Genomic DNA, 27,541 nt, shown 5'->3' with positions numbered 1-27,541 from the left:
GTCTGTGCAGACAATACTGAGTTTGATAGACCAATGGTCTGACTCAGTATAGGGCAGCTTCCTATATTCCTATGTGAGAGCTGCCTGCTGTAGTCCTTAGGGGATGCGGCCGTCACTCAGTGGGAGAGCATCTCCTTGCACGCAAGAGGTCCTAGTTTCAACCACTGGAAGCATCTCCGGGTAGACGCCTCCCGGAAATCTTGGAGAGCTGCTGCCAGCCTGTGTCGACAATACTGAGCTAGATGGACCAAGGCTATGACTCCGTAGGCAGCAGCTTCCTATGTCCTATGACCCTAACTACAAATTAGCCCCTGAAAGGCCTTTCCTCCGACTCCATCTAACCTAACCCCCTCCTAAAGCCCCCTAAACCAGGGACCACCACCCCCACATCTTGTGAGAGATGTGCATGAAGAGCTCACTTCGGCCCAGATTAGGCTGCAGACCCATTTCAAGCACTCGTCTGAGGAGGGAGAAAACACTCCTCTTCTCCACACCACCTGCCATTTTATAAAGAATGATATGGCCTTCCAGCCTGGAAGCGAACAACACGGCCATTATCTAAGAATTGCATTCTGAGCCGATTCAAAAGGCACCTGTCCCCACCGGACAGATTCCCCGGGCAAAGAACCCCTTGCACCCTCTGTGCGTCTATCACCAAATCTCCAGCCTTCTGTCCCTCCCATGGCTGGAAATAGAAAAATCGTCCTTCCAGCTACCCAGCCGTGCAAGCAGGGAGTGTCATTAGCCTGCCTGCTTTAGGAGGGGCTGCATTGCAGCAAGGAGAGAGAGAGAGAGAGAGAGAGAGAGAGTGCGCAAGGTTCGCAAGCACACAGACACACACCCTCCCAGACAAAAGCGAGGAAGAAACCAAGGCAGACCAACTGCACATCGCTGGACCACAACCGCCCTCTGTGGACAAAGGAGACCCCCTTCTTTGTGCAATTGTGCCACCAGCCAGCATCCTCGCCCTTCTTTAGAAGGTAAGAGATTTCGAAACAATAGCAACGGCTAATTATTAATATATACTGCTCATTTGTAGGGTGCAGTCAGACTGCATCTTCTGCAATCCTCCCTGATGATCTGGTCCATTTCAAGAGGGAGGGTATTAAGTTTAGCATCAGCATTCTCCTCAAGACATCTCTCTTGCGGATTCTAATCCAGTCCTCCTCATAAACCCCACGACCCATCTTGAAAACCAGCAGGTGATATAAAAAAGCTGGGAAGGCAACAGCTGTCCGCAATTGGCCATGTTTTAATGGCCGGGTTTTCAACATTTAATCACTTTTTACTCCCCTTCTCCTCCTAGCCATAAATAAATTAAGCCAGCAGCCCATCCCTGGTCTTAATTTTAAACGATGCTGGTCATCTACCGGAAAAAGAGGCTCCAGAAATGTATGTGCCGAAATATCTCTGCATCCATCATGAGGAGGGTGCTATTTTAAACACACAGAGGTCGGTTCTTCATACCAGGCATGCCACAGTCTTTCATAGCCTGCCTCCTTGGCTGGAGGGTCCAGTTTAAAATGAACAGTGATGTCATGTTTCTAAGTGTCAAGGCAGGACACCTATTATGCACACAGATCAGGAAGGGGGGGGGAAATAATCTCCCCTAAGTCACACTGCTTAATTTTAAAATTAAGTGCTGCTTAATTTTAAAATGCACAGCTGTATGTATGGCAGTGCCAAGCAATAAATTTGGGGAGGAGAGCTGGTCTTGTGGTAGGAAGCATGACTGGTCCCCTTCGCTAAGCAGGGTCCACCCTGGTTGCTTATGAATGGGAGACTTGATGTGTGAGCACTGTGAGATATTCCCTTCTTAGGGGATGAAGCCACTCTGGGAAGAGCAGAAGGTTCCTAGTTCCCTCCCTGGCAGCATCTCCAAGATAGGACAAGATTTTTATTTTTTTTTAATAGGACAAGATGTTTTTATTGAACCAACAAACTACCAAGATAGGGCTGAGAGAGATTCCTGCCAGCATCCTTGGAGAAGCCGCTGCCAGTCTGGGTAGACAATACTGAGCTAAATGGACCAAGGGTCTGACTCAGTATATGGCAGCTTCCTATGTTCCTATGTTTTGTGCTGTCGAGTCAGTGTCGACTCCTGGCAACCACAGAGGCCCGTGGTTGTCTCTGGTAGAATACAGGAGGGGTTTAACGTTGCCATCTCAGTCTGAGATGATGCCTTTCAGCACCTTCCTAGATCGCTGCTGCCTGATATAGGAGTTTCCCATAGTCTGGGAAACATATCCACGGGGATTCGAACTGGCCACCCCGGCTCCCTAAGCAAGTGACTTCCCCGCTACGCCATGAGGCGGTTTGGTCTTATGGTAGCGAGCACGAATTGTCCCTTGGTTAAGCAGGGTCCACCTGGCGGCATTGAGATGGATATGGGGTTGCTCTAAGAGATTCCCTGCAGGGATGGGGCCACGCAGAAGCCCAGGTTCAAGCCTCTCCAGGTCAGGGTGGGAAAGATCCTTGCAGGGGTGTCGCGGGACCCCTGGGGACCAGCGGACAAAATCTGATGAGGGGGCCTCCCCATTTGCACACTCCCCGACCCCTAAGCCATGCCCCCTGCATCCGACATCAGACACAAGGGGTGGGGCGACAAAATCTCCCCACCGCTGCCTCTGCCCTGCCCCACTGCCGCTATTTGTGTCGGCCCGGGGTGGGCATCAGACGAGCGGTGGCCACGGGTGCTGTGACCGGCCGGCCTCTCCGCCTGAACTGCGCACCTGTCGCATGCCCGTGGCGTCGTGGTGAGAGTGCTGGACTAGGAGCGGGGAGACCTGAGTTCAAATCCCCCCTCCAGCCATGATACGGGAAGAGCGGGATATAAAATGTAATTTCAAAAAAAATAGCAGCAGTGGGGCAGGGGCAGCCGCCGCCAAGTTCAGCCAGAGAGGCTGGCGGAGGAGCTGGTGGCCACAGTGGCCACCGCCACTCGGCCCGGGGTGGGGGCGGGGGCAACATGCCCCTTGAAGGCCCCCAGCCTTTTGGGCCCGGGGACATTGGTCCCTGTTTGTCCAGCAGAGCCCCATGGATCCTTGCCTGAAACCGTAGAGAGCCGCTGCCAGTCAGGGTCCATCTAGTATTGTCTACCCTGACTGGCAGCGGCTCTCCAAGGTTGCAGGCAGGAGTCTGACTCCTAGCCCTACCTGGAGATGCTGCCAGGGAGGGAACCGGGGACCTTCTGCGTGCCCAGCAGATGCTCCACCGCTGATCTAGGGCCCCATCCCCACGGCGAATGTCTTACCGCATCCACACATACAGCGCTTGGCCCACCCTCCGCTAGATCTGACTCCGTAGAAGGCAGCTTCCTAGGCTGGGGTTGGGGCTGTAGCTCAGTGGAAATGCAGCTGCTCTGCATACAGAATGTTCCAAGTTCCAGCCCTGCTGGCAGCATCTCTAGGTAGGGCTGGGAAGGGACCTGGTCTGAAACTTTGGAGAGTAGCAGCCAGTCAGCGCAGACAACACTGAGCGAGGTGGCCCAGTGGCCTGACTCAGTGTGAGGCCGTTCTCTGTGTTCCAACATATTCCTCTCAGGTGTGGAGGGAGTAGTTAGACACACCCCCTGCATCTGATGTCAGGGGCCTCCCCCTGGTTGGGGAGCTAAGCCACGCCCCCATCTGTCAGAAGCAGGGGGCGTGTCTGGGGCACAAGGGCGTGTCTGCGGCACCCCTGAGGGGTGGCAGTCTGGGTTCTTTGAACCCCTTCGCTCAACGGTGGCTCCGCCCCTGATGCCTCTGCGGCTTGAGAAACGTCCTTGTATTCCCGCCTATTCTATCGACCTCTCGCTCTGCTTGGAAGACCAAGAGAGAGGCGGACTGAAAAATGGACGGCAACAGAATGGTGTTTCTCAAGCGGAGACATCGGGGAAGGCGATTTGTGGCACAACTGCTGAGCTTGGCCAAACGCAGGAGAGTCAGAAATCCCCGGAAAGACAGGAGGGCTCCGTTAAGGGGGGCACGAAGCAAAGCCCGAGGATGGGCACTGCAGCTAAATCCACTGTGGGGGTGGAATGCATCCCCAAAATGCAATCATGCTGACTCATAGCAGTAGGCGAGAGAAAGGAGAGAGAGGAGGAGGGGGAGAGGCCCAGATCTGCTATGATCCTCGTTTCCCAGGAGGTTCTTCGAAAGACACCCTGCTGGGCTTTATTTTGCCGCCATGATGGGACGAAACTGGGCGAATACATTCAACCCAGGGCTCTATTGCAAGAGCCTAAACTGAGGAAATGCGGATTTCAGCAGCAGAGTTAACAGGGCTTTGGCCAGGTCTGTGAGCATCACCGAAGAGACGTCTTCTCTCCGCTGCACGGCCCCACCCAGGTTTCTGTCTCGTGGTCACACAGAAGGGTGACCGAATCTTGGAAGCTGTAGGTCTGTATAGATCTGTGGGTCTGTATAGATCATATAGGCACACAGACATTAACTGCAGGGTTGCAGTCTTAATTCGTGGATTTTAAACCTTTTCCGTGGGCCCAAGAGTCACCCTGATGGAGAGGAGAGGAAAACGAGGCCGGGAGGACAGATGAAAGGGCAACCAATATTTACTGACTGCGTTGATGGCCCCCCCCCCTTTTTGCCTGTGAGCTCAAAGCGGTTCGTTGCTTAAAACAACAGCTTATGTTTTAATACAGATCAGGGTTTCTTAACCTTGGGCCCCCAGATGTTGTTGGACTACAACTCCCAGGATCCCCAGACATGGCCTTTGTGGCTGGGGATTCTGGGAGTTGTAGTCCAACAATATCTGGGGGCCCAAGGTTAAGAAACCCCGATATAGATGATTGGGAAAGGGGGAGGAAAACAAATTCAGGTTGTATTGGCCAGTGCACGAGGCAGTTCTGGGAAAGGAGGAGCCGAACTCTGCAAAAACCGCCTGTTAAAAGAAGATTAGACCATTTCATGGATAGGTCTGTTGCTGTTAGTGATTATGGCTATGGGGAACATCCATGTTCAAAGGCAGTCTACCTGTTGCTGTGGAGCAAATGGCGGGAGGGAGCTGTTTGCTTTCCCCTCCTGCTTTTGGGCTTCCTGGAGGCAGCGAATGGGCCACGGTGAGAAACAGGATGCTGAGGACTAGATCGAGCCCTGCTGGATTAGGCCTTCATATGACAGCTGATGGCAGCCAGGCCAAAGGACGGGGCCTTGAGACCTCATCTTTCCCTCTGAGATAGCCAGGCAGAATATTTCAGAACACACAGATGGGGGAGCCAAGATGTGCATGCAAAGGGAGATATATGATGGATACAGAGAGATATGAGAGATATGTGGTGGATGCAGAAATTCCCAGGTTCTGTTTCTGGCATCTCCAGGTAGGCCTGAAACTCTGAAGAGCTACTGCCAGTTCCCCTGTGGCCAGTACTGAGCTGGGGGAACCAATGTCTTGACTTTGACTTGATACAGCAGCTTCAGATGCTCATGAAGTAAATCAATTTCCCAGTCTCAGGGTGCCCGTTTTGGTCCCAGGTTCAATCCCTGGCATTTCCAGGCAAAACTGGGAAAAGCTGAAACCAGCTGCTGCTGGTCAGAGCAGACAATACTGAACTAGACGGCGCAAGGACTCAGCATGCAGCTTATGTCCCTTCTTCTCTTCTTTGTAGCAAGACATGAGGGACACAGTGAACTCCCAGTATGACTCCTTCCTTTACTGGAGGATGCCTATTCCGGAACTGGACCTCTCCGAGTTGGAATGCCTCGGGTTGACCGACGCGGCCATCTACAAGCCAAAGGGGGGATACGGCAAACTGACCGCAGACGGGAAGAAGCGGAACCTTGATGCCTCTGACGACGAGGACGGCGACGACAGCCTTGTCCCCTTCAACAGTTTCAATTTCTGGAGGGCCCCCATAGCGAGTGTCAGTGCTTTAGATTTTGATCTGATCTGATGTCATGTTTCTGGTTCTTAGTGTGATGATGAGTGAGGACTTTCCTTTCTCTCCCCCTTCTTTCCTTCCACCTCCCCTAATCAATCCTCTATAGTGGCATTTTCTGTTCAAGCAGCTACGACAAAACTAAATGGCTCTGTGAGGGGAGTTTTTTTTTTTATTGTTGCGTGTGCTCACACCCTCGGTTCCCGTTCTGTCTCATAAGCATCGGAAAATGCAGTTCGAATCGCCATGAATGTATCTGTCCACAAGGGGGCGGAGTAAGAACAAGCACCTGCCGAGAGATGGTAATCTAAGAGCCCTCACTTGCAGCCTGCCTGAAGGACAAGGGGCTTTTTCCCTGCCCATAAATGATGTCACCAGCAGAGGCGTATCTAGGGAAAATAGCGCCTAGGAAAATTGCGCCCCCTGTCCAAACATCTGACACCCATCTTTCAGATAACCTTACCATAATATCAGCTGAAAAATACAAGTCTGAAGGTCACATACAAGTCACATATCTGAATATGTGTACAGTGACTTATATATATTAATTTTTTTAAAAAAAAAAAATTACCTGTAGCCCCTTCGGGGGGCTTCCTAAAGGCCGTGGCTGGGAGTCTGCAAAGGTCCCCCCTCCTGGCCTCTAGGGCCTCACAGGGACCATTTGAGCATGTGCAGTGGCCATTTTTAAAATTTTTTTTTTTTAAAAAAATGGCAGCTGAAAACAAAATGGCCACCATGCATGCTCAAGTGGCCTCTGTGAGGCCTGGTATGGCCTAGGGCCTCACAGAGGCCATTTGAGCATGCGCGGTGGCCATTTTGTTTTTGGCAGGCTTTTAAAAAAAATTAATTTTAAGAAATGGTGCCCCCTTCAAGTGGTGCCCGGGGCACGTGCCCTGCCTGCCCCACCCTAGATACACCCCTGGTCACCAGGCATATGTGTGGAATGAATTGCATTGATTGCAAGGAACAGCCACAGGAATAGTTAGCAACAAGCGGCTCCCAGGCAAAATCTGGCCTGCCAGTATTTTGGCCCATTCTGTTCCTGTCTTTATTTCCCTATCCCTTTGCCTGTAGCCTCTTCTAGGAGAAAAAGGCCCGTTTCTCTATCAGTTCTGGATGGTTCAGAAGCAGTATATGACGGGTGGGCATTCACTCAACACTTATTCAATGCATCCCCCCCACCCCTGCTCTCTTCTCTCGGATGCTCTTCTGCTGTCCGGGGGAAAGAGAAGAGGAAAGCCGCCCCCCACATACAGATCAAATAGGATGGCCAGAGGGAGGTCCAGGACAAAAGACATTTCGGTGATTTGCTAGGCAGCCCCAGGCCCTCGAAGCTGCTCCAGATGGGACTGGGAAAGACCCTTGTCGGAAACCCTGGAGAGCTGCTGCCGGTCAGTGTGTGCGATATTAAAGCTGCTGCCAGTCAGTGTAGGCGACATTAGCCTAAATGTGTATACCACTTCTCAATTTAAAGGGGGGGGGAATCTAAAGCGGCTTACAGTTAAGAAAAGGTAGAGTTTTCAGGGGCAAAAAGGTCAGAGCGATTAAAGCCAGCTGCTAGAACGGAAAAGGATAACAGCACAAGTATCAGGCGGGTTTTCTGTGGGGAGGGAGTTTAACAAGATGATTCCCAGCAAGGTTCAAAGGACAGCACTCAGATGTATTCAAGATTAAACTGCAAAAAAAAAAAAAAGGTGCATGTTAAGAGCAATTATTGTGGTTATTGCACACACCAATTATTGTGGTTGTTGCACACACCAGTGAGGTGTGTGAAGAGTCTGAAGAATGACTTTGGAAACCTGGAAAAGGGGGCGGGGGGGGATGATGACCATTCCTGGCCGGCTCTAAGGGGAAATGGAGTATGGTGTCAGATCAGACCTGATTCGTAGCCGTTGGGGCGCAGGGCGAGAGCCCTAACAATAGAATGGATTTTTTTTGGGGGGGGGACTGTAGTCACTGGATCCCCCAAACCACAAGAGGCAGCAGGGACTCCACGCAACGCTCCAACGCATACAGAATAAGCACAGTGAAGACTTAACGCGGCCGGAATGAGCAAGAACACCCTCTTCCTCGGTTTGTTGTGCTAGTTTAAAAGCAGCAGAGAAAAGCCTGGTCTCGGCTGTGTCCTAAATGAAGTCCATTAAACTTGCTGGTTAACCCAAGTCGAACAATTTGCCAGGGGGTGGCCGGCTCGCTCCCTCTGAAGGAGGCAAAGGCTCCAACAACAGGAGGATGTTCTCTCTCTTGCTGCACTGGTGTTAACACAGTTTTGCTATACTATGTTATATGAGAAAGCCCAGAGCGAGGCTGAGGGCCTAGGCTCATCTGGTCATTATTGCTAGACCATTCATTCATTCATTCATTTGATTTCTATACAGCCCTTCAAAAAATGGCTCAGGGAGGTTTACACAGAGAAATAACAAACAAATAAGATGGAATCCTGTCCCCAAAGGGCAGAGGCGTATCTAGGGAAAACAGCGCCTAGGGCAAGCACTGAAATTGCACCCCCTGTCCAAACATCTGACACCCATTTTTCAGATAACTTTACCATAATATCAGCTCAAAAATACAAGTCAAGCTCGTTAATCTTTTAATATTTCAAAAACTATTTAGCAGTGGACGTAGCAAGACCAAGAAATGCTCGAAAACTACTAATTTCAGCATGCTGGGGCTCATGAAATACCCAAATTCTATGTGGAGGTGTACTTGGAAAACTAAACAGAAGTGCCTGTCTAATTCTCTACTATGCATTGTAGCATCACTATTACATAAGTTTTAAAAATAAATGGAGAATTTACTTTCCCCAGATACTAGGGCCTTGCAGAGGCCATTTGAGCATGTGTGGTGGCCATTTTGTTTTCGGTGGCCATGAAAAAAAAATTTTTTTTCATTTTAAAAAATGGTGCCCCCCTTCAAGTGGCACCCGGGGCACGTGCCCTGCCTGCCCTACCCTAGATACGCCCCTGCCAAAGGGCTCACAATCTTATTTACATAATCGAAAAAGAAACATAAGATAGACACCAGCAAGAGTCACTGGAGGGATGCTGTGCTGGGGGTGGATACAGCCAGTTACTCTCCCCCTGCTAAATAGAGAGAATCAAAACATTAAAAGGTGCCTCTTGGCCAAGTTAGCAGGGGTTAGCAATTCCCTGTAGTGACAAATCCAGACACTGTTCAGTGGCTTCTCTCATTCATACGATTAGGGCACAAGACCGGCTTGAGAGGGTCATTTCTTGGAAATCACAGCTGGGAGGCATCATCGGACCAACTTCTGTACACAGCTTTTCTTCCCAACAGAGGGAAACTGTTTCCTGTAAAGGAGAATATCACCCATTTATTTTTTTCTTGCAGTTCTGTTTAATATAGGATTATTTGGTTTGTCTTTAAGCAAGACGACTAGCAGAGATTCCTGCCATGCAGCAGTTTGAGGCAAAAACTATATCACAAAACCCATGAACAAAGGCAATGATAACAGAGGCACAATGCAGGTAGTAACCAAATTAAACATGTAATAACAAATACCCACAGGCACCCATATTATGACAATAAATGAATACAGTGATAAGGGCTAAACAAGCCCCACACGATAAAGGATGTTGAACTGGCAACGGTCACTAGAATGCTGGTCATAAACGATGATATATGTGGTGCCGCTGTGCCGAAAGGCAGTCCGCAAGAATGCGAAGTGCTGCACTCTGAACAAAAACCTTCGCCTGGAAGGCTAGGCACAGAATTCTTGAAAGTAGAACTGGAATCTTTTCTACACCTCTCATGTCTCTTCACAGTGCCAGACTAGAGTCAAGCTCAACAGGGTCTTCTTTCCAGGTCTCCAGTTTCACTGTGCTTCACAAGTAGGACAGTCTGACAAGATTCCACCACCACCACCCCGCCATATTGTTCACAATATCAAACCATTAAAATGCCCAAGATTGCTTTCAGAAGTCACCTGGAGGTTGATGTGGATTCCCGAGACTCCAGGGAGAAGATCCTGGCAGGTTCGCAACCCGACTCACAAGCTTCTGGTTTTCAATCTGCACCACGCACATTGGGAGGAAGGGCTGCTTCATGGCCTCACTCAACCTAAGAGGCTAGAACACAAAAGCCATAACCGCATTCAGAGGCGTATCTAGGGAACATAGCGTCTAGGGCAGGGCTGCTCAACTTTGGCCCTTCTGCAGATGTTGGCCTACAACTCCCATAATTCCTGGCTATTGGCCACTGTGGCTGGGGATTATGGGAGTTGTAGTCCAAAAACAGCTGACGGGGCCTAAGTTGAGCAGGCCTGGTCTAGGGCAAGCACTGAAATTGCACCCCCCCATCCAATCTGACACCCATCTTTCAGATAACTTTAACATAATTCAGGGGTTCCCAACCTGTCAGACGTTGCTGAATGACAACTCCCATCATCCCAGCCACAAAAACTGTAGCTGGGGATGATGGGAGTTGTAGTCCAGCAACATCTGGAGCGCCGCAGGTTGGGAACCCCTGCTCTAGTTGAAGGGCTTCCCAAATGAAGGGCAAAGAAATAAGCTTCTGAGCCCATTTGAACCCCTGCAGTCCTTGTTTGACAAGTCAGGAACTGTGGGACGCCCTTCCGGTTGCTGCATATCAGAGGGACCACTGAAGTCTACACTCCTTTTAAAAAGGGGAGAAAGAGACTTGTAGCTCACCAAAAGCTGGGAAGGGCCAGGAACTGTGCCTGTGTGTTGCACTCACGCTGCCTTTGAACACTGATGCCAGTCTCCTAGAATTCTTTACGAGCACTTGGAACCAACTAAGCAATTTTTTCCAAACATCAGACTTGAAGCAATGGGGGGGAAGTGGGGGGCGGGCGGAACAAACACACACACAGGCGCAACACTAAGGAAAGCGCCTGGGGAAAGCAGCGTGGGGGAAGGGGACACACACACACACACACACGGCTAAGGGAGAAGCACAACTCTAAGGAAGGCGCCCGGGGAAGCAGCGTGGGGGAAGCTGGGGAACGAACACACACACACACACACACAGGGCTAAGGAAGGAGCACATCTCTAAGGAAGGTGCCTGGGCCGGGAAGCAGCGTGGAGGAAGCCGGGGGGGGGACACAAACAAACTCACAGGGCTAAGGAACGCAGAACGCCCAGCAGGCAGCTTCTTAGTCTCCAGGGCCACGTGGTTGTGCAGGGAGGCCATGCGCTGGATTCAACAGCTCGGGGGGCGCGCACTTTGCCGGCCAATGGGAGCGCCTGCCCACAGCTTGGAGATCTCGCGAGTGCGCTTTTCAGCGGCTGCGCCTGTGCGAGTGGGAGGGGCACGGGTGCGAGGTCCACTGGTGGCGCCGCAGCCCGGGCGCCCAATGCCGGCCAGCTGTAGCGGTGAGCAGCACCGGCACCCACTGGGGCTTGTGATTTTGGTGGGGGGGGGCAGCCATCTTGCGCCCCCTTCATGTGGCGCCCAGGGCATGTGCCCTGCCTGCCCCACCCTGGTTACGCGTCTGAGCGCATTACAGAGGTAAATTGGCTTATTAACTGCTATCCCACGGAGTTTTCTTTATTTTATGATTTCCTACATATATATTTTGTGTACACATTTATTTATTTATTTACTTACAGATTTTTAATATCCCGCTCTTCCTCCAAGGAGCCCAGAGCAGTGTACTACATACTTGAGTTTCTCCTCACAACAACCCTGTGAAGTTGGTTAGGCTGAGAGAGAAGTGACTGGCCCAGAGTCACCCAGCAAGTCTCATGGCTGAAGGGGGATTTGAACTCGGGTCTCCCCAGTCCTAGCCCAGCACTCTAACCACTACACCACGCTGGCCTCAAGGTTTGGTGGCCATTCCTTCTTTGTAGCCCTGCAAAGGGAAAACCAGGAGAGTTCTTATCACCTTCACCGAACCACGGTTCCCGGAATATTTGGGGAGTGGGGTGGCGGGGATGCCATGACACTGAAAGGTTTGTAGCACGGATAGGGCAAAAAGACAGCACCTTTTCTGTGCTCCACATGGTTGGCGATTATGTTGGATTATGGGATTTCGTCCCATCTTGCGCCTTTAGCTATATGACCTCAGAGAGGTCATAGTGACCCAGGTGGCAACACAGACAGTTTGGATAGGACTACGGTGGCTATAGGTCACCTCCAGCATCAGAGGCAAGATGCCTCTGAATACCAGTTGCAAGGGAGCAACAGCAGGCCCTCACCTCTTGCCTATGGGCTTCTCAGATGGGCCTCTGTGGGAAACAGGATGCTGGACTAGATGGGCCTTGGGGCTGATCCAGCAGAGCTGTTCTCATTGCATCCAGTACACATATCGAGATTTTTTAGGCCAGATATATGAAGCCGTTCAAACTCAGAAAAATCCCCACTTAGGATAAAACAAGAGCTTGTCCTGTGCCTCTTCATATGGTTGGTGCTTAATGTCAATCATGGAGGACGCAGGACATCCAGCCCAAGAAGTTTTCATGCTTGTAGTAGGAAAGAAAACTTAGATTGAGTCCTAAACGCATTTGCAACACAACTGCTGCCTTCAGAGGAGCACTGCTTTTCTGGGATGGCACTAAAGCACTGAACAAGGAGACCAGAATGGCGCCTCTCATCAATTAAAATTCATATCAGTGAGATCTCTTTAATTGGGCAGGATTCCGGCTATACTTTGTATATTGCATCTCAAAAGTGAGAACTTACTTTTTTAATTAAAACACACACACACACACACGTATATATAATAAACATTACTTTTTTCCTCCACACAATATCGGCCTCTGCTGAGGAGAATGAGAGTGTAAAAATATTCCTCAACCTACCAGCATGTGGCAGGTGGAACAGAATCTAATATAAATGTATTTTATATAATATTGACAGAATATAATGATAGAGGTGTGTGTGTGTTTGTGTGTGTAGACAGAGAGAGAATTCTCTCTCTCTCTCTCTCTCTCTCTCACACACACACACACACACACGCAAACTCTTACTCATAGGCTGTGGGAAATATTGTGCACCCACAATTTGACACAAAAATTAGAGCTACCTGCTGCCAAGCATTCTATTTCTGATTAATTATAATCTTTCTGATGTATCTACTGTCACAGAATCTTTTCAACAATCGTTTGTTGTCACCTGTACAAACAAACAAACAAACAAACAAGGGGTGAGGGACAAAAAAAATAACCTTTGAGGGAGGAAAGAAGCAAAATTCTAGACATACAGACGATACATTAATGCCACATGCTCTAAATTGTCCTGATGGCTTCTTGCTGCAATTGCTCCTCTGTGCTGCAATTGCCACAAGCCGTGGATCACTCATTCTTCTCACCAGGGCAGCTGAGGAAGGCAGAGAAGCCCAAAATGTCCTGCTTTGTACCATTTCTGCTGTTTACTGTTAAGAAGGATGTGATGAACTGCATCCTTCTGGAATCCAGAAACCCCCCAGCTGTTTTTGGACGACAGCTCCCAGCGTCCTCAGCCACAGTGGCCAGCTGTCAGGGATCATGGGAGTTGTAGGCCAACATCTGTAGGCGGGTCGAAGTTGAGCAGCCCTGAAAGGCTACAAATTTCACATCACTCCCTGCTCTAATGCCGAACGAGGCTTCCCCTGCAGTAACACTTTCTCATATTTGACAACGCTTCCTTTCCTGTAGGGTTTTATGATACACTAGATTGCCATTTTTTTCTGTTTGCTCATGCTCAGTCTCCCTGTTTGTAACCACTCAGTGGCCCATACCGAGAAGATAAATCTATCAGAAACTCTTACTCTCGAATAACAAGTTGCATAAACATAAACAGATATTTCTCCTTCTACTTGGTGCATTATCTTTTAAAAAATGGTTCGAAAATTTAATTGTTGAAACATATAATTCTGTTTTTAAACATTACGTTTGAAATGGTTTGAAGATGTTTGAAATGGGTTTTTGAACAAGGTGATTCTTTTTCTTTATAGCCTTTTGAACTATTTGAAAGGTTCAAATTGTATTAAAAGAGCCTTTGTGGTGGCAGAACATTTTAAATCTTTTTGGGAACGATCCCTTTGTCCCATCAGCACAGCCTGGGTGTACAGAACTTCACAGTATGTGAAGAGACCGGTGCGGTCCACACCTGATTGCCCCAGGAACCCCGTCGTAAATCTTGGAAACAGATTTTTGTACTTTGTGTTTTGCTGGTCGAATGACCATAACAATAAAGATTTGATTTGATTTGGAAACAGATTTAGCTATTAGAGGCTTGGCTATTTAGTCATCTTGGCACTGGCTGACAGGATTTGTCTGAAAACGTTTAGTCCTGAAGGAACATGGGCAAGCTTCATCAACTGTGCCACTTTTGTGCAACCAAGCTGCATCTGTCAAGTTACTTGAGCATGTGAAGAGCTGTCATTCTGTAGGTTGACAAGAAGTACTGTTTGAATGCAAAGAGAGTACGGTTTGAATGTGCCAGTCCTGTGTCCCAGACCTGGACTGGGGTCCCATCAGTTTTCAGGGACCATATTTTCTCCTTGGCTGGGCCACAACAAATTCCACTACACACACACACCCATTTTTAACTCCAAGGGTGAGCTTTTCTGACGCAGCAAGCATACATCTGATAGCTTCCGGTACAGTCCTCCAGTTGTGCAACACCACGCTCTCTAGGTACCCTGCTGGTCATGGCCATAGTTTGGACCACATGGAGCAGCAAAGCAGTACAGCAAATACTTTCATGCAGTGGATGACGAGATCTACTCAACAACACAGCTAGCTGTATGGGAGGAAATGAGTGCTTTGGTACTTCACAGCAGCGGTGGAATTATCACATTGGGAAAGCAAAGGAGATCTTTTGGTCTTACCTGCTCCATACTGAATTTTTCTCATTCTCCGGTCAGACATGCTGTGGCGGCCACAGCATTCACTGCCAAGACCTGTTGAAGGCAACAAATCATCACACTTGTGCTGTGTCCCTGTTTGTAACCACTGCATCACACTGCATCACCACTGCCTCGCTCAATTGCAGCATGCCATGAACAGAAAACGGTCCCCATTTGCAGATGATTGTAGATGACAATCATTGCTTATCCCAACATCAATTTCTGTAGCACATAAGAACAGCCCTGCTGGATCGGGCCCAAGGCCCATCTAGTCCAGCATCCTGTTTCACACAGTGGCCCACCCTCTTAAAGCCATCCAGGTTGTTGGCTGTTAACTAACTATTTTTTAACTAATGCCAAGTTAAAAAATAAGGAACTTGTAAATTTTTAAATCTTGGCCGCGGAAAACCTAATTGTTCAACAATGCGAATATCTGGATCAATTAACAATTGAGCAGTGGTATAAAAATGTGTGGTCAACTGTGCTCTTAGAAAAGCTTAGGTTAATGCAGGCTGTAAGAGTAGAATCACAGTTCCACTGTATTTGGACAGATTATATTTATTATATTAACAGTACCAGATCTGATTTTGGATTTTCTTGTGATATTTGGAAAAGATGATTGTTAAATGTACCGTGTTATGATGTGATAGTGTAAATAAAAAACAAAAAACAAAAAAACCTGTGATTCCCACGAAATGACCCTCTCAAGCTGGTCTTGTGCCCTAATCAGATGAATGCGAGAAGCCACTGAACAGCCAGCGTGGTGTAGTGGTTAGAGTGCTGGACGAGGACTGGGGAGACCCGAGTTCCAATCCCCATTCAGCCAAGAGACTTGCTGGGTGACTCTGGGCCAGTCACTTCTCTCTCTCAGCCTAACCAACTTCACAGGGTTGTTGTGAGGAGAAACTTAAGTATGTAGTACACCGCTCTGGGCTCCTTGGAGGAAGAGTGGGATATGAAATGTAGATAATGATAATCTATATATATATAATTCTCCTGGGTGTGCCAGGGAAAATGCGTCCCGGCAGCCCAGCTGATTGGCTGGGCTGCGGAGGCGCCTGATTGGCTGGCGCAGCGCACCCAGGAGAATTTGACCGGCGGCAGGCCAGGCTGCGGGTGGCCACGGTGGCCAGGCCCGGCTGCGGAGGCGAGGCAGCGGGCCTGGGTGAGGCGGCGGCGGGCCCGGCCACAGCAGCGGGACTTGGCCGGCAGCCTGGGCAAGAGGGTGGGGGAGAGGAGGCCGGCTGCAGAGGCCAGCAAGCGGTGGCAACGGGCCTGGCCGCAAAGGCGGCACTCGGCCCGGCGGCAGAGGCAGATTAAGGCCAGGTGGTGGTGGAACCGGCCGCCGAGGCCAGAAGCCCACGGGAGGCTGGGGTGGGAGGGAACGAGGCGGCGGGGCTTCCGTGTTCGCTGCCCGGGCGGAGGTACTGTGAAATGAAATGCAAGGGGAGGGGGAGAGAAAGAGAGTGGGGTGGGGCAGGCAAAAAGGAGGGGGCGGGGAGGGCAAGAGAGAGTGGGGCAGGGGGAAGAGCAGGAGAGACTGGGGCAGGAGGGTGAAAGAGGCCTGGGAGGGGGGGGGAGGGCAAGAGAGGGTGGGAGGGGAGGGGGCCAGAGAGAGAGGGTGGAGGGGGCAAGAGAGAGAGGGGAGGGGCAAGGGAGAGTGGCAAGGGAGGGGAAGAGGGGCAAGAGTGTGGGGCAGAAGGGAGGGAGGGGGATACAGCCAGCCCCAAAGAGAGCACAGATGCTCTGTACGGGGTTGGCTAGTGATAATAATAATAATGATGACCAGATTAGTCTAGGCCCTCAGCCTCTGTGGGTTTTCTCACATAACATAGTATAGCAAAGCTAGGAAGGTTGTGTTAACACCGGTGCAGCGAGAGAGAGAACATCCTCCTGTTGTTGGATCCTTTGCCTCCTTCAGAGGGAGCAAGCCGGCCACCCCCTGGCAAATTGTTCGACTTGGGTTTACCAGCAAGTTTCATTGACTTCATTTAGGACTCACTCGAGACCAGGCTTTTTTCTGCTTCTTTTAAACTAGCACAACAAACCGAGGAAGCGGGTGTTCTTGCTAAGGTGAAACCTCAAGGCTCCTTCCTTTGGCCTGGCTGCCACCAGCGGCCATAATCCAGCTGGACATCCTCAGCATCTTCTTGAGGACTAGAATCTTGACCGCATCGGTCAAGCTGACATTCCAACCGGGAAAGGCCCAGTTCCGGAATCCTCCAGTAAAGGAAGGAATCGCACTGGGAGTTCACCGTGTCCCTCATGACTTGCTGCGAAGGAGGAGAGAAGAAGGGAGTCATTTCCCCCTCTCTAGTCACTCGAGTTGCCTCTTTAATTTCCAACGGGAAAGGCTTCACCACAGAGTTAGCTAAGCCTAGAGCGCCCCGGTAGTGTTCTGCCTTCGAGATGCTGGGTGGGAGGGTAGAGCGTCACCACCCTTGCCTTTCCCTTTGACCGGAAACACGATACGCCACGGCCGGAAGCGCCGCTCTAGTGCGTAACCTCCCCTCTCGTTCGCTTGATGCCTCCGTCTTGACGGACAAGACGGAGCCCTCCCCCGCTTCCGCCATTTTGCCTCCCCCCCCCCGGCGCTGGGGGCGGGCGCGGGGGAGGGCCCCACAACAAACACAAAACAGCAAAGTCCCCCTCTGTCAGATTTTTTTTAAAGCGAAAGTTTCAAAAGAACAAACAAAAAAGGCCCCCCCGCTGCCAAACTGGAGCCCCCCCCGTCGGAGGCCTCCGCCGCCCCCCCCGCCTCTGAGGGGTGAGTCTGGGGTGGGGGGCAGCTGGGAGGGGGCTGGCTTGCCTTGCGAGAAAGAGGAGGGGCTGGTTATTATTATTTATTAATAATTTATTAATAATTTATTTAAAGCATGCATTTCTAATTCACCCTATTAATTTCCATGGAAGCCCCATTTAGGATGCCTCCTGACTCCAAAGCTCTTGTCTAGGCGGTGATGGGCCCGAGAGGAGCAGAGCCTGCTTAGGCGCATTATTATTGTTTGCATTCACGCCCATAGACGTTGGCAGACATTACTTCTATTTATTATTATTTAATGGAAATATTATATAAGAAACAGTATTTTATTATTGTTGGAAATATATTGCTTTTCAACACACACACACTCCCCAAAGTTCTCAAAGCAAAATGAACAGAGGGAAAGGTTTGCTGCTTAAAGGGGCTCACAACCTCACAAACAGAAGAGGTTTAAAAGGTATCCCTTTTCTCACGGAGATGAAAATTGCAGTCTCAGGCAGGTATTGAACCTGGTTTTTGGACCCAAGGATGGATTAAAATTTCCTCTTTATTGGTGGAGATTAGCATAATAGAAGTATTGTTCTGTAAAGCAGAACTTTTCAGCTTCCCCAGTTGCTCTGATTATTATTATGATTTATGTGATTAATATACTGCCCCTCCAAAAATGGCTCATCAATAAGGACGAGAATGGGAGGTACTGCAATGTATATAATTGCACATAGACACTGTCTATCTCACATACGCATATATTTAAAAATACCACGTCCCACTTCTACAGGGGCGGAGGGCTCATTAGTAGGTTACTGGATCCTATAGGATTCCAGGATGCCTTGGAGGGATTTAGTGCTGTTTCTGCTGGTGACCCTTGTCGACACTCTGGTGGAGAACTGGAATAACTCACCAGGGCAGTGGATACGGATGGCTCCTAAGCATCCTCTCCAACCCGCTTTGAAATTGGCCCCTTGGTATACGGAAGAACTACAGGGGCTGAAGTGGCAAGGTAGATGACTAGAGTGCCAGTGGAGGAAGACTCGACTCGAATCCAACAGATTATTATATAGAGAGCATTTGAAGCTCTGTGCTCAGGCGATACGTATAGCAAAGAAGCGATTCTTTTCTTCCCGTATCACGTCCTTGCGGAGTTGTTCACGTCTGGCGGAGTTGTTCAGGGCTGTGAAGGGGCTAATGTGTGCCCCTTCCCCCTTGAATCAGTACTTGGAACCAACAATTACTCGCTGTGGCCTTTTAAACGAGTTTTTTGTGGACAAAATATCTTGTATTTGGACCAACTTTGGTTCAAACTCCACAATTGTTATGGAAGCTGATGCCGAGGTGTCCAGCAGCAGCTCCCCTTATGTGGTCACCCTGGATCCGTTTCAGTTTGTGACCCCTGAGGACAAGTTGCTAGAAATGGTGTGGCCTACCACCTGCCCTCTTCATCCTTGCCCAACATGGCTTATAAAATCTGGCAGTGAAGCTGTTGTAGAGGGCCTGGTAGATATCATAAATGCTTCTCTGAGGGAGGGCAGTATGCCTCATTGTCTTAAGGAGGCAATCATTAGACCGCTTCTTAAGAAGCCTGCCTTATTCCTCAGAGTTCAGCAATTACAGGCCTGTCTTCAATCTTCCATGGCTGGGCAAGGTGATTGAGAGGGTGGTGGCCTCCCAGCTCCAGGCGGTCTTGGAGGAAACTGGTCATGTAGACCAGGGAGTCTCAACGTTGGGTCCCCAGATGGTATTGGACTTCCATAATCCCCAGCCCCAGAGGCCTTTGGTTGGGCATTATGGGAGTTGAAGTCCAATAACATCTGGAGACCCAACATTGAGAATCCCTTATCTAGACCCCTTTCAAACTGGCTTTTGGGCGGGCTATGGGGTGGAGACTGCTTTGGTTGGCTTGATGGATGATCTCCAGTTGGGAACTGACAGAAGGAGTGTGACTCTGTTGGTACTTTTGGGTCTCTCTGCGGCTTTAGTATCCTTCTGGAATGTCTGAGGGGACTGGGGGTGGGAGGCACTGCTTTGCACTGGTTCTGTTCCTACCTCACAGGCAGATTTCAGATGGAGTCTCTTGGAGACTATTGTTCTTCAAAATCTGAACTTTCCTGTGGTGTCCCTCAGGGCTCCATATTGTTTCTGATGTTCTTTAACATCTACATGAAACCGCTGGGAGAGATCCTCAGGAGATTTGGTGCAGGGTGTTATCAATATGCTGATGACACCCAAATCTATTTCTCCATGTCAGCATCATCGGGAGATGGCATAACCTCCCTAAATGCCTGCCTGGAGGCAGTAATGGGCTGGATGAAGGATAACAAACTGAAGCTGAATCTAGTTAAGATTATTGTGCGGGGTCAAAACTCGGGAGATGAGTTTGATCTGCCAGTTCTGGATGGGGTCACTCTTCCCCAGAAGGAACAGGTATGCAGTCTAGGGGTGCTTCTAGATCTATGGTTCAAAAAAAAAATTAATACAGTTTTAAATGTTTTAAAATATTAAATGTTTTAATTGTTAAATGATTTGATGGACCACTGTCCGAAACAGGATGCTGGACTAGATGGGCCTTGTGCCTGATCCAGCAGGGCTGTTCTTATGTTCTTATGATGTTTTAAATTATTTTAATTGTAAACTGCCCATAGATGCAAGTTTTGGCCGGTATAGAAATATTTTAAATAATTTTTAAATAAATAAATAAAATAAAAGCAACCATAATTTCAAAGGCGTGCAAGTACAGAGGCCTAAAACCCCTTTGACCTTTTCGCGTAGCGTTCTATTTTGCTGTGACAATGAATTGATTTGGAGAGGCTCCTTCCAAGCGCCCCAAGCATTTATCCAAGCATTTAACTAGCTGCTTGAAACAAACTGTTTCTAAGTTAAATGTTTCTGTTCTCCATTTGTAATTGTAGGTTTTAAATTGCATGGTTGAGTATGTTTGTTTAATTGTTTGTAGGTTTTACACCTCCATGAGCATGGGGAAATAGTAGTGGGGGGGGGGGGAATGATGGTATCTCTCTCTCTCTCTCTCTCTCTCTCTCTCTCTCTCTCTCTCTCTCTCTCACACACACACACACACACACACACACACACACACACTCTCACTCTTTCTCTCTCCTCAGGGCTATCAAGCTAAGAGCCTGCTGTACTCCTTCTCATCTAGATTATAGATTTTCAAAGAATGAGGCGAGTTTGGCAGCTGGGAATTAACTAATACAATCTAAACAGGATTGGATAATTTAAAACCTGGGTTTGGTACTGTTTAGTTGAGATGAATAAAGCCCTTAAATTAAGTAGTCCATGGGAGAATACCCTTTAATGTTATGAGTTTTTAATGTTGTGAATCCCTGTAACAGAGATTACCAAATGTTGTTGACTACAACTCCCATCACCCCCAGTTGCAGTGGCCTTTGGCTGGGGATGATGGGAGTTATTGTAAAAAAATCTGGGAACCCCTGTTATAGGGAACACTGTGAGCCCTTTGGGGACGAACCATTTTAGTTATTATTTATTTTCCTGCATACATTGCTTTGACACTTTAAAAAAAGTGTTATATAAATATTCATAATAATTATAATTAATTAATAATGATTGTGAGTGTGAGTGTGTATTAAATATATATTTTAGCTATTCTAATTAAGAAAGCCATTCTGAAAAATTTCTCTTCGTCTCCTCTGCCCCATACAGCTTTTTGAAAACATAAATTCCCATGTATGAAGATGTCACTGGTGGACCTGGGGAAGAGGTTGTTAGAAGCAGCTCGTAAAGGCCAAGATGATGAAGTCAGGACTTTGATGGCTAATGGTGCTCCTTTTACGACTGACTGGGTGCGTACGGAGAGGAGAAGGGAACAGGGAAAAGGGCCTTTCACTGAATCGCAGCAAATGAAATATATAGAACTTTTTACGTGAGTCTGCACCTGTGAGTCTTGGATCTCTAGACTGCATCCCATAAAAGCTATTTCAGTCGCATGTCCCTCAAAGTGTCAGTCCAGAGAAGAAAGCATAGTGTTAATAAAAATCTCAAAGTGGTGTGCAAAAATACAGACATTTAATACATACAAGAAAATCATCTGTACAATGAAATTGATGAGTCAGCTTAAAAGAAAAAGAAGAGGCTTGAATGACTTTTGAAAAAAGAGCAGGATTCAGGGAGAGCATTCCGACGCATGGCCGGGGCACAGTGGAGAGTCCTCAAAGCATGGAGGCTCGTTTGGTGTTCAGGGCTTCTGTTTTCGGAAAAACCTGCTCTAAATCTGGTGGCTACTCCACACTGCGCTATATTTCACTACTGCTAATAATAGTTGTATTTATGTACTTTCCCCAGTATGGGTGTGCCATATCATTTTCTATGCAAAGCACTACCTTATTAAAATAAAAATAAAAATCCACGCATCCAATATGATGTGCTGAATGTGAAGTCTCATGAGTGGGAGAAAGTTTTGCTCTTGTGAAGTGAGGGGCGATTAAGGGCAAGCCTCCCTTCCCTCTGCTGCCCCCTGAAAAGATGTCTCTGTGGGCTGGGGGACCTTCAGGGACCTATTATTGGGGGTAACATGAGGAAGAGAATCACAGAAGGTCACCACTGCAGTGGCATTAAACGCGGCTGTAGGCCAGTTGAACTCCAGAGCTCAGGCCAGTGTTTCTGCCAAAGGTTCCATGCCCTGCATCCCCCCCCACCCGGAGTTCAAACTCTACTGGAGGTTGGATCTCTCTTGTGGTAGCAGGCATGAACTGTCCCCTTTGCTAAGCAGGGTCTGCCCTGGTTTGCATTTGAATCTTACATGTGTGAGCATCCCTTAGGGGATGGGGCCACTCTGGGAAGAGCACCTGCCTGCTTGCATGCAGAAGGTCCTAAGTTCTCTGGCATCCCCAAGCTAGGGCTGAGAGAGACTCCTGCCTGCAAACTTGGAGAAGCCGCTGCCAGTCAGGGTAGTCAGTACTGAGTTAGATGGACCAAGAGTCTGACTCTGTAAAAGGCGCCTTCCTGTATTCACAGACTTGGTATATGGCAGCTTCCTATATTCACTATATTCATATTTTGTATCCTCACACTAGAACAATGTTCTTCATTGTAAGGCCTGGGGCGGGGGGGGCATCAACCCTAAGTGCAGCTCTCCGCCTTAGTTTATTGGGCCTGCGTGCAGCTTTGACTAACAACAGCGTCAACGACTGCCTTTCGACAACACTTTCCAAAGCAGTTTACATATAGAAATAATAAATAAATAAGATGGATACTCTACACAGCCCCCTGGCGTCCTGTGGAGACTACCGTTCTCACTGTGCATTGTAGTGTTTGGCCCAGAGCTTGGTGGGGGGGTCGTCCTTGAAGGGAAACAGAGCCCTCTTGAGCCCCTGGCGTGCACAGAGGGCTGGGAAATGTAGCCCTTCCCAGAGCTTTCCCCACAGAACTCTTACGCGTGGGCTCCATTTCTCTTTGAGGACGCTCCTGGCAGTGAGGAAAGCACAGTCCTGTCTGGAGATCAGCACAGTGGGAAATAAGTGCTCATATTGAAGGCCCCCTCTTTTTGCCAGAGTGGCACCCGTTTGAAAAATAGTGAAGATCACTGAGCTAGAATATATAGGACTGTATGATCTGAACCTTTAGAACATAGGAAGCTGCCATATACTGTGTTTATTGATTGATTGATTTGATTTGATTTGATTTGATTTGATTTGATTTCTAGACCGCCCTTCCAGAAATGGCTCAGGGATTACACAGAGAAATAATAAATCAGATGGCTCCCTGTCCCCGAAGGGCTCACAATCTAAAAAGAAACACAAGATAGACACCAGCAACAGTCACTGGAGGGATGCTGTGCTGGGGGTGGATAGGGCCAGTTACTCCCCCCCTGCTAAATAAAGAGAATCACCACATTAAAAGCTGCCTCTTTGCCAGTATTCTCTAGCTCAGTATTGTCTACACAGACTGGCAGCAGCTTCTCCCAGGTTGCAAGGTTTCACCAAGGTTTCCCAGGGCACTCAAATAGGAACATAGGAACATAGGAAGCTGCCATATACTGAGTCAGACCATTGGTCTATCTAGCTCAGGATTGTCTTCACAGATTGGCAGCGGCTTCTCCAAGGTTGCAGGCAGGAATCTCTCTCAGCCCTATCTTGGAGGTGCTGCCAGGGAGGGAACTTGGTACCTTCTGCTCTTCCCTGAAGGGAATCTCTTGCAGTGCTCACACTTCTAGTCTCCCATTCAAATGCAACCAGGGTAGACCCTGCTTAGCAGAGGGGACAAGTCATGCTTCCTACCACAGGACCAGCTCTCCTCTCCTAATGAGCTGGTCTACCTGACTTGCATGCCTCCGGAGATGGGGAGATCTATCCTGAGAGAGAAAGCTGTGCGGCGCAAAAGGCGTCGTCGGCAGGAATAGACGCAAGCCGGCATCTAGCACAGGGCGCAGGGACCTTGGAGAAGCCCCTGACTTGTGAAGAGTCCAGGCACTGCATCGTGTCTCCGTGCCTGACTACATGTCTTTGTGTGGATGACTCTGCCTGTGTTCATTTAAGGAGCGAACCTGGGTGGAGGCTCCCTCAAGGGCAGCATCCAGACAGAAGTTGTCTTTTTGTAGGTGTGTGCGATGTCACATGCTGACTGGCCTGTAAGTTTTCTGCTTGGTTTGTCCCACAGCTGGGAACCTCCCCGCTTCACCTGGCCGCTCAGTATGGTCACTACTCCACCGCCGAAGTCTTGCTCCGGGCCGGGGTGAGCCGGGACGCTCGGACCAAGGTGGACAGGACCCCGCTGCACATGGCGGCTGCTGACGGCCACTCGCGCATCGTGGAGCTTCTGATCAGGGTGAGCGCGTTTCCGCGAAGGAGAAAACCAGCCGCTGGATTTGGCCTGCTTGGAGTCGAACGCTAGGCATTGCATTCTCAAAGCGGTTGACATAGAAAAAGTAAGAATGACCAGGAGAAGATGGCTTCCTGTCCCCCCAAAGGGCTCACAGTTTAAAAAGAATGGCAAGGTAGCCAGAGCAACAGTTATTTGCAAGTTTATTTACATCGGTCTGCGAGAATCTATACCCTGCCTTACCTATACCTCGAAGGGAAATCTCGGAGGGAGGAGAGCTGGTCTTGCCGGAGTGAGCATGAATTATTATTATTATTATTTATTATTTTTACATTTATATCCCGCTCTTCCTCCAAGGAGCCCAGAGTGGTGTACTACATCCTTGAGTTTCTCTTTCACAACAACCCTGTGAAGTAGGCTAGGCTGAGAGAGAAGTGACTGGCCCAGAGTCACCCAGCAAGTCTCATGGCTGAATGGGGATTGGAACTCGGGTCTCCCCGGTCCTAGTCCGGCACTCTAACCACTACACCGCGTTGTCTCCTTTGCAAAGCAGCATCCACCTTGGTTTGCATTTGGGTGGGTGAGCACTTTCTGCTCTAAGATATTCCCTTTAAAGGATGAGGCCGGAGCTCAGTGGGGGAGGATCTGCTTTGCATGCCGAAGGTCCCGGCTTCAGTCCCTGGCAGCATTTCCAGGTAGGGCTGGGAGAGACTCCTGCCTGCAACTTGGGAGAAGCTGCTGCCAATCAGTGTAGACGATGCTGAGCTAGATGGACCATTAGTCTGACTCGGTATTATTATGTTCTTGTAAGTCAAAGCAGCTTGCAACAACGCTATTAGAACCATATATTTAAAAATTCCATGGATCCATCCCCAGCACAACATCCCTCCACTGGCTGTTGCTGGTGTCTATCTTATGTTTCTTTTTTTAGTGTGTGAGTCCTTTGGGGACAGGGGACTGCCTTATTTATGCCGTATTTATTTTTCTATGTAAACCACTCTGGGAACTTTTCTTGAAAAGTCGTATATAAATATTCATAGAAGTAGTGGTAAAAGCAATACCAGAAGTGGCAAGCGTCATACTTGCCAGTGGCAAAATCACTATATCTGGAGCACCAGCAGCTATTTGAAACGGACAGGAGAGTGATCAGCCTCTGTCTAAATACAGGAAGGGAGGGTATTTGCCACACCTCGGGAGAGAGGGAATTCCTTAAAGTGGGAGTGGCACAGAGGACGTCTGCTCCTGGGTTTGTGGTAACATGCATGACTTTGCTAAGCAGGGTCCTAGAAGTGTGAGCACTGTAAGATGCTCCATCCTCTTTGGGGATAGAGCTGCTCTGGGAAGGGCAGAAGGTTCCAACCAAGTTCCCTCCCTGGCAGCATCTCCAAGACAGGGCTGAGAGAGACTCCTGCCTGCAACCTTGGAGAAGCTGCTGCCGGTCTGGGTAGACAATACTGACTTTTAAGAGTGATAGTGGCCTGAATTGGCCTGGACGCCTGGTGGCAATCAATGAAGCTGATGCAGGACTGGTGTCGTACTCTCCAGGTGCTGAGCGCCCATTGTAGCTCTTTCTGTGGCATCCATACCAGTTGGCGCTTCTGAGGGGTCTTCAAGGGCAACCCCATGTAGAGTGCAGTAGTCTAACCGGGAAGTGACAAGGGTGTGGATTGGGATGCCTAAGTCTACGTTAGCCAGAAATGGTCATGGTTGCACCAGCTGAAACTGGGCAAATGCCAGCTGGGCCACTGTGACTGCTATGCCCAAGCCGTGGTTATCCATTCATCAATATTTAGGTCATCATTCACAAGTTAGTTGTGGAGATCAAACGAGATATGAACTTGAAAATACCACTTTAGAAGATACACATGGTTCCTCAACTTCAGAAGGTGTACTGTCACCTTTGCCTATCGCTAATCCTGACTTCATTATGGCATTTTATTTTATTTTATTTATTTATCCATTCGATTTCTATACCACCCTGCAAAAAAATGAATCAGGGCAGTTTACACAGAGAAATAAAAAATAATTAAGATGGATCTCTCTCCCCAAAGGGCTCACAATCTAAAAGGTAACACAAGGTAGATACCAGCAAGAGTCTCTGGAGGTCCTGGGCTGGAGGTGGATAGGGCCAGTTCCCCTCCTCCTGCTAAATAAAGAGAATCACCACTTTAAAAGGTGCCTCTTTGCCCAGTTAGCAGGGGTATTTGGGAACAGCCTGGTATAGCGGTCTTCTGGCAGTTGGACAGTTTTGTTCAAGGTTTAAGCTACCAAACAAAGTTGCACACACTTCTCCCAGCCCTTCAGAGTGCCCTGGATGGCATGTGCCGCTCATTGTCTTGGCATGGTTGAAGAGCAGTTCATTCTGATCCAAAGCTTCTCTTCTCTGCCCATCAGAACGGGGCTGACGTGGATGCCAGGGACATGCTGAAGATGACGGCCTTGCACTGGGCGACGGAGCGCGGCCACCGCGACGTCGTGGAGCTGCTCGTCAAGTACGGCGCCGACGTCCACGCTTCCAGCAAGTTCGACAAATCCGCGTTCGACATCGCTTTGGACAAGAACAACCCAGAGACCTTGTTGATCCTGCAGGTGGGCTGTTGGGTTCGCCTTTGGGGTTTGACTTCCAGGTAGCAGCCAGGGTGTCCGGCTTCTTGCACGACCCACTCGGGCTAGGCCAGACCTGCTGCTTTCAGAATCTCCTGCTTTAAAAGCAGAGCATTTGGTTGTCCTTCTGGTGGGAGGAACCGGGAAGGCTCTGCTCTGCAGCCCTCTTCCCGAATAAGGAGTGGGCAAGCCACGGCATGGCGACAGCCCCTGTGATTCAACACATGTAACTCATGCCTGCTTAAGCAGACAGCCATTTCCACCATAGAAACATAGGAAGCTGCCTTATAGTGAGTCAGACCCTTGGTCTAGCTGGCAGCGGCTTCTCCAAGGTTGCAGGCAGGCGTCTCTCTCAGCCCTATACTGAAGATGCCAGGGGATCTTGGAACCCTCTGCAGGCCAACAGGCAGGTCCTCTTCCCGGAGTGGCTCCATCCCCGAAGAGGAATATCTTAACAGTCCTCACACATGTGGTATCCCATTCAGATGCAAACCAGGGCAGGCCCTGCTTAGCAAAGGGGACAAGTTCCTGCTTGCTGCCACAAGACCAGCTCTCCAGGGGGTTCCCAGCCTCCCCATATGTAGGACTGCGATTCTCAACATCCCAGGAGGCATCTGATTAAACCAGAGGTTCTCAGCCTTGTAAAGACCAACTCACGGTGGACAAATCGATTAGTGGCTGCTAGTCTTGCTGGCT

General features: G+C 49.1%; 2 protein-coding genes and 1 long non-coding RNA gene across 6 annotated transcripts in view; 2 read left to right on the top strand and 1 right to left on the bottom strand.

Annotated features, from left to right (window-relative positions):
- Positions 1–744: 744 nt before the first annotated feature.
- On the top strand, positions 745–6,034 carry MLLT11 (MLLT11 transcription factor 7 cofactor). The gene is made up of 2 exons (XM_053277751.1): positions 745–980; positions 5,603–6,034. The coding sequence occupies exon 2, from the start codon at positions 5,609–5,611 to the stop codon at positions 5,885–5,887; it is 279 nt and encodes a 92-aa protein (XP_053133726.1). The 5' UTR covers positions 745–980; positions 5,603–5,608; the 3' UTR covers positions 5,888–6,034.
- Positions 6,035–6,430: 396 nt separating this feature from the next.
- LOC128337125 (uncharacterized) lies at positions 6,431–17,117 on the bottom strand. Its single transcript, XR_008312184.1, has 4 exons — positions 16,688–17,117; positions 14,668–14,739; positions 9,819–9,960; positions 6,431–9,183 (listed from the first exon to the last, which is right to left on the bottom strand). It is a non-coding gene; the product is annotated as an uncharacterized LOC128337125 (long non-coding RNA).
- GABPB2 (GA binding protein transcription factor subunit beta 2) overlaps positions 15,836–27,541 on the top strand; it is a 27,959-nt gene continuing 16,253 nt past the window's right edge. The window contains exons 1-4 of one of the 4 annotated variants that reach the window (XM_053277745.1): positions 15,836–15,850; positions 21,128–21,267; positions 24,080–24,247; positions 26,636–26,830. In XM_053277745.1, coding sequence (XP_053133720.1) covers positions 21,154–21,267; positions 24,080–24,247; positions 26,636–26,830 — 477 coding nt within the window. In that variant the 5' untranslated portion in view covers positions 15,836–15,850; positions 21,128–21,153. Of the gene's footprint in view, positions 15,851–17,194; positions 17,453–21,127; positions 21,348–24,079; positions 24,534–26,635; positions 26,831–27,541 lie in introns of those variants that run through there. The other 3 variants (XM_053277744.1, XM_053277746.1, XM_053277747.1) reach the window with 3 other exon arrangements.

This window comes from Hemicordylus capensis, chromosome 14 (assembly GCF_027244095.1).
Source record: "Hemicordylus capensis ecotype Gifberg chromosome 14, rHemCap1.1.pri, whole genome shotgun sequence".
In the NCBI taxonomy this organism is placed as follows: Eukaryota; Metazoa; Chordata; class Lepidosauria; order Squamata; family Cordylidae; genus Hemicordylus; species Hemicordylus capensis.
The sequence above is the reverse complement of the archived record's forward strand: the minus strand, read 5'-3'. Positions and strand labels throughout refer to the sequence as shown.

Coding starts and splice junctions, on each gene's coding strand:
- MLLT11 (XM_053277751.1), top strand. CDS start 5,609: ATGAGGGACACAGTGAACTCCCAGTATGACTCCTTCCTTTACTGGAGG.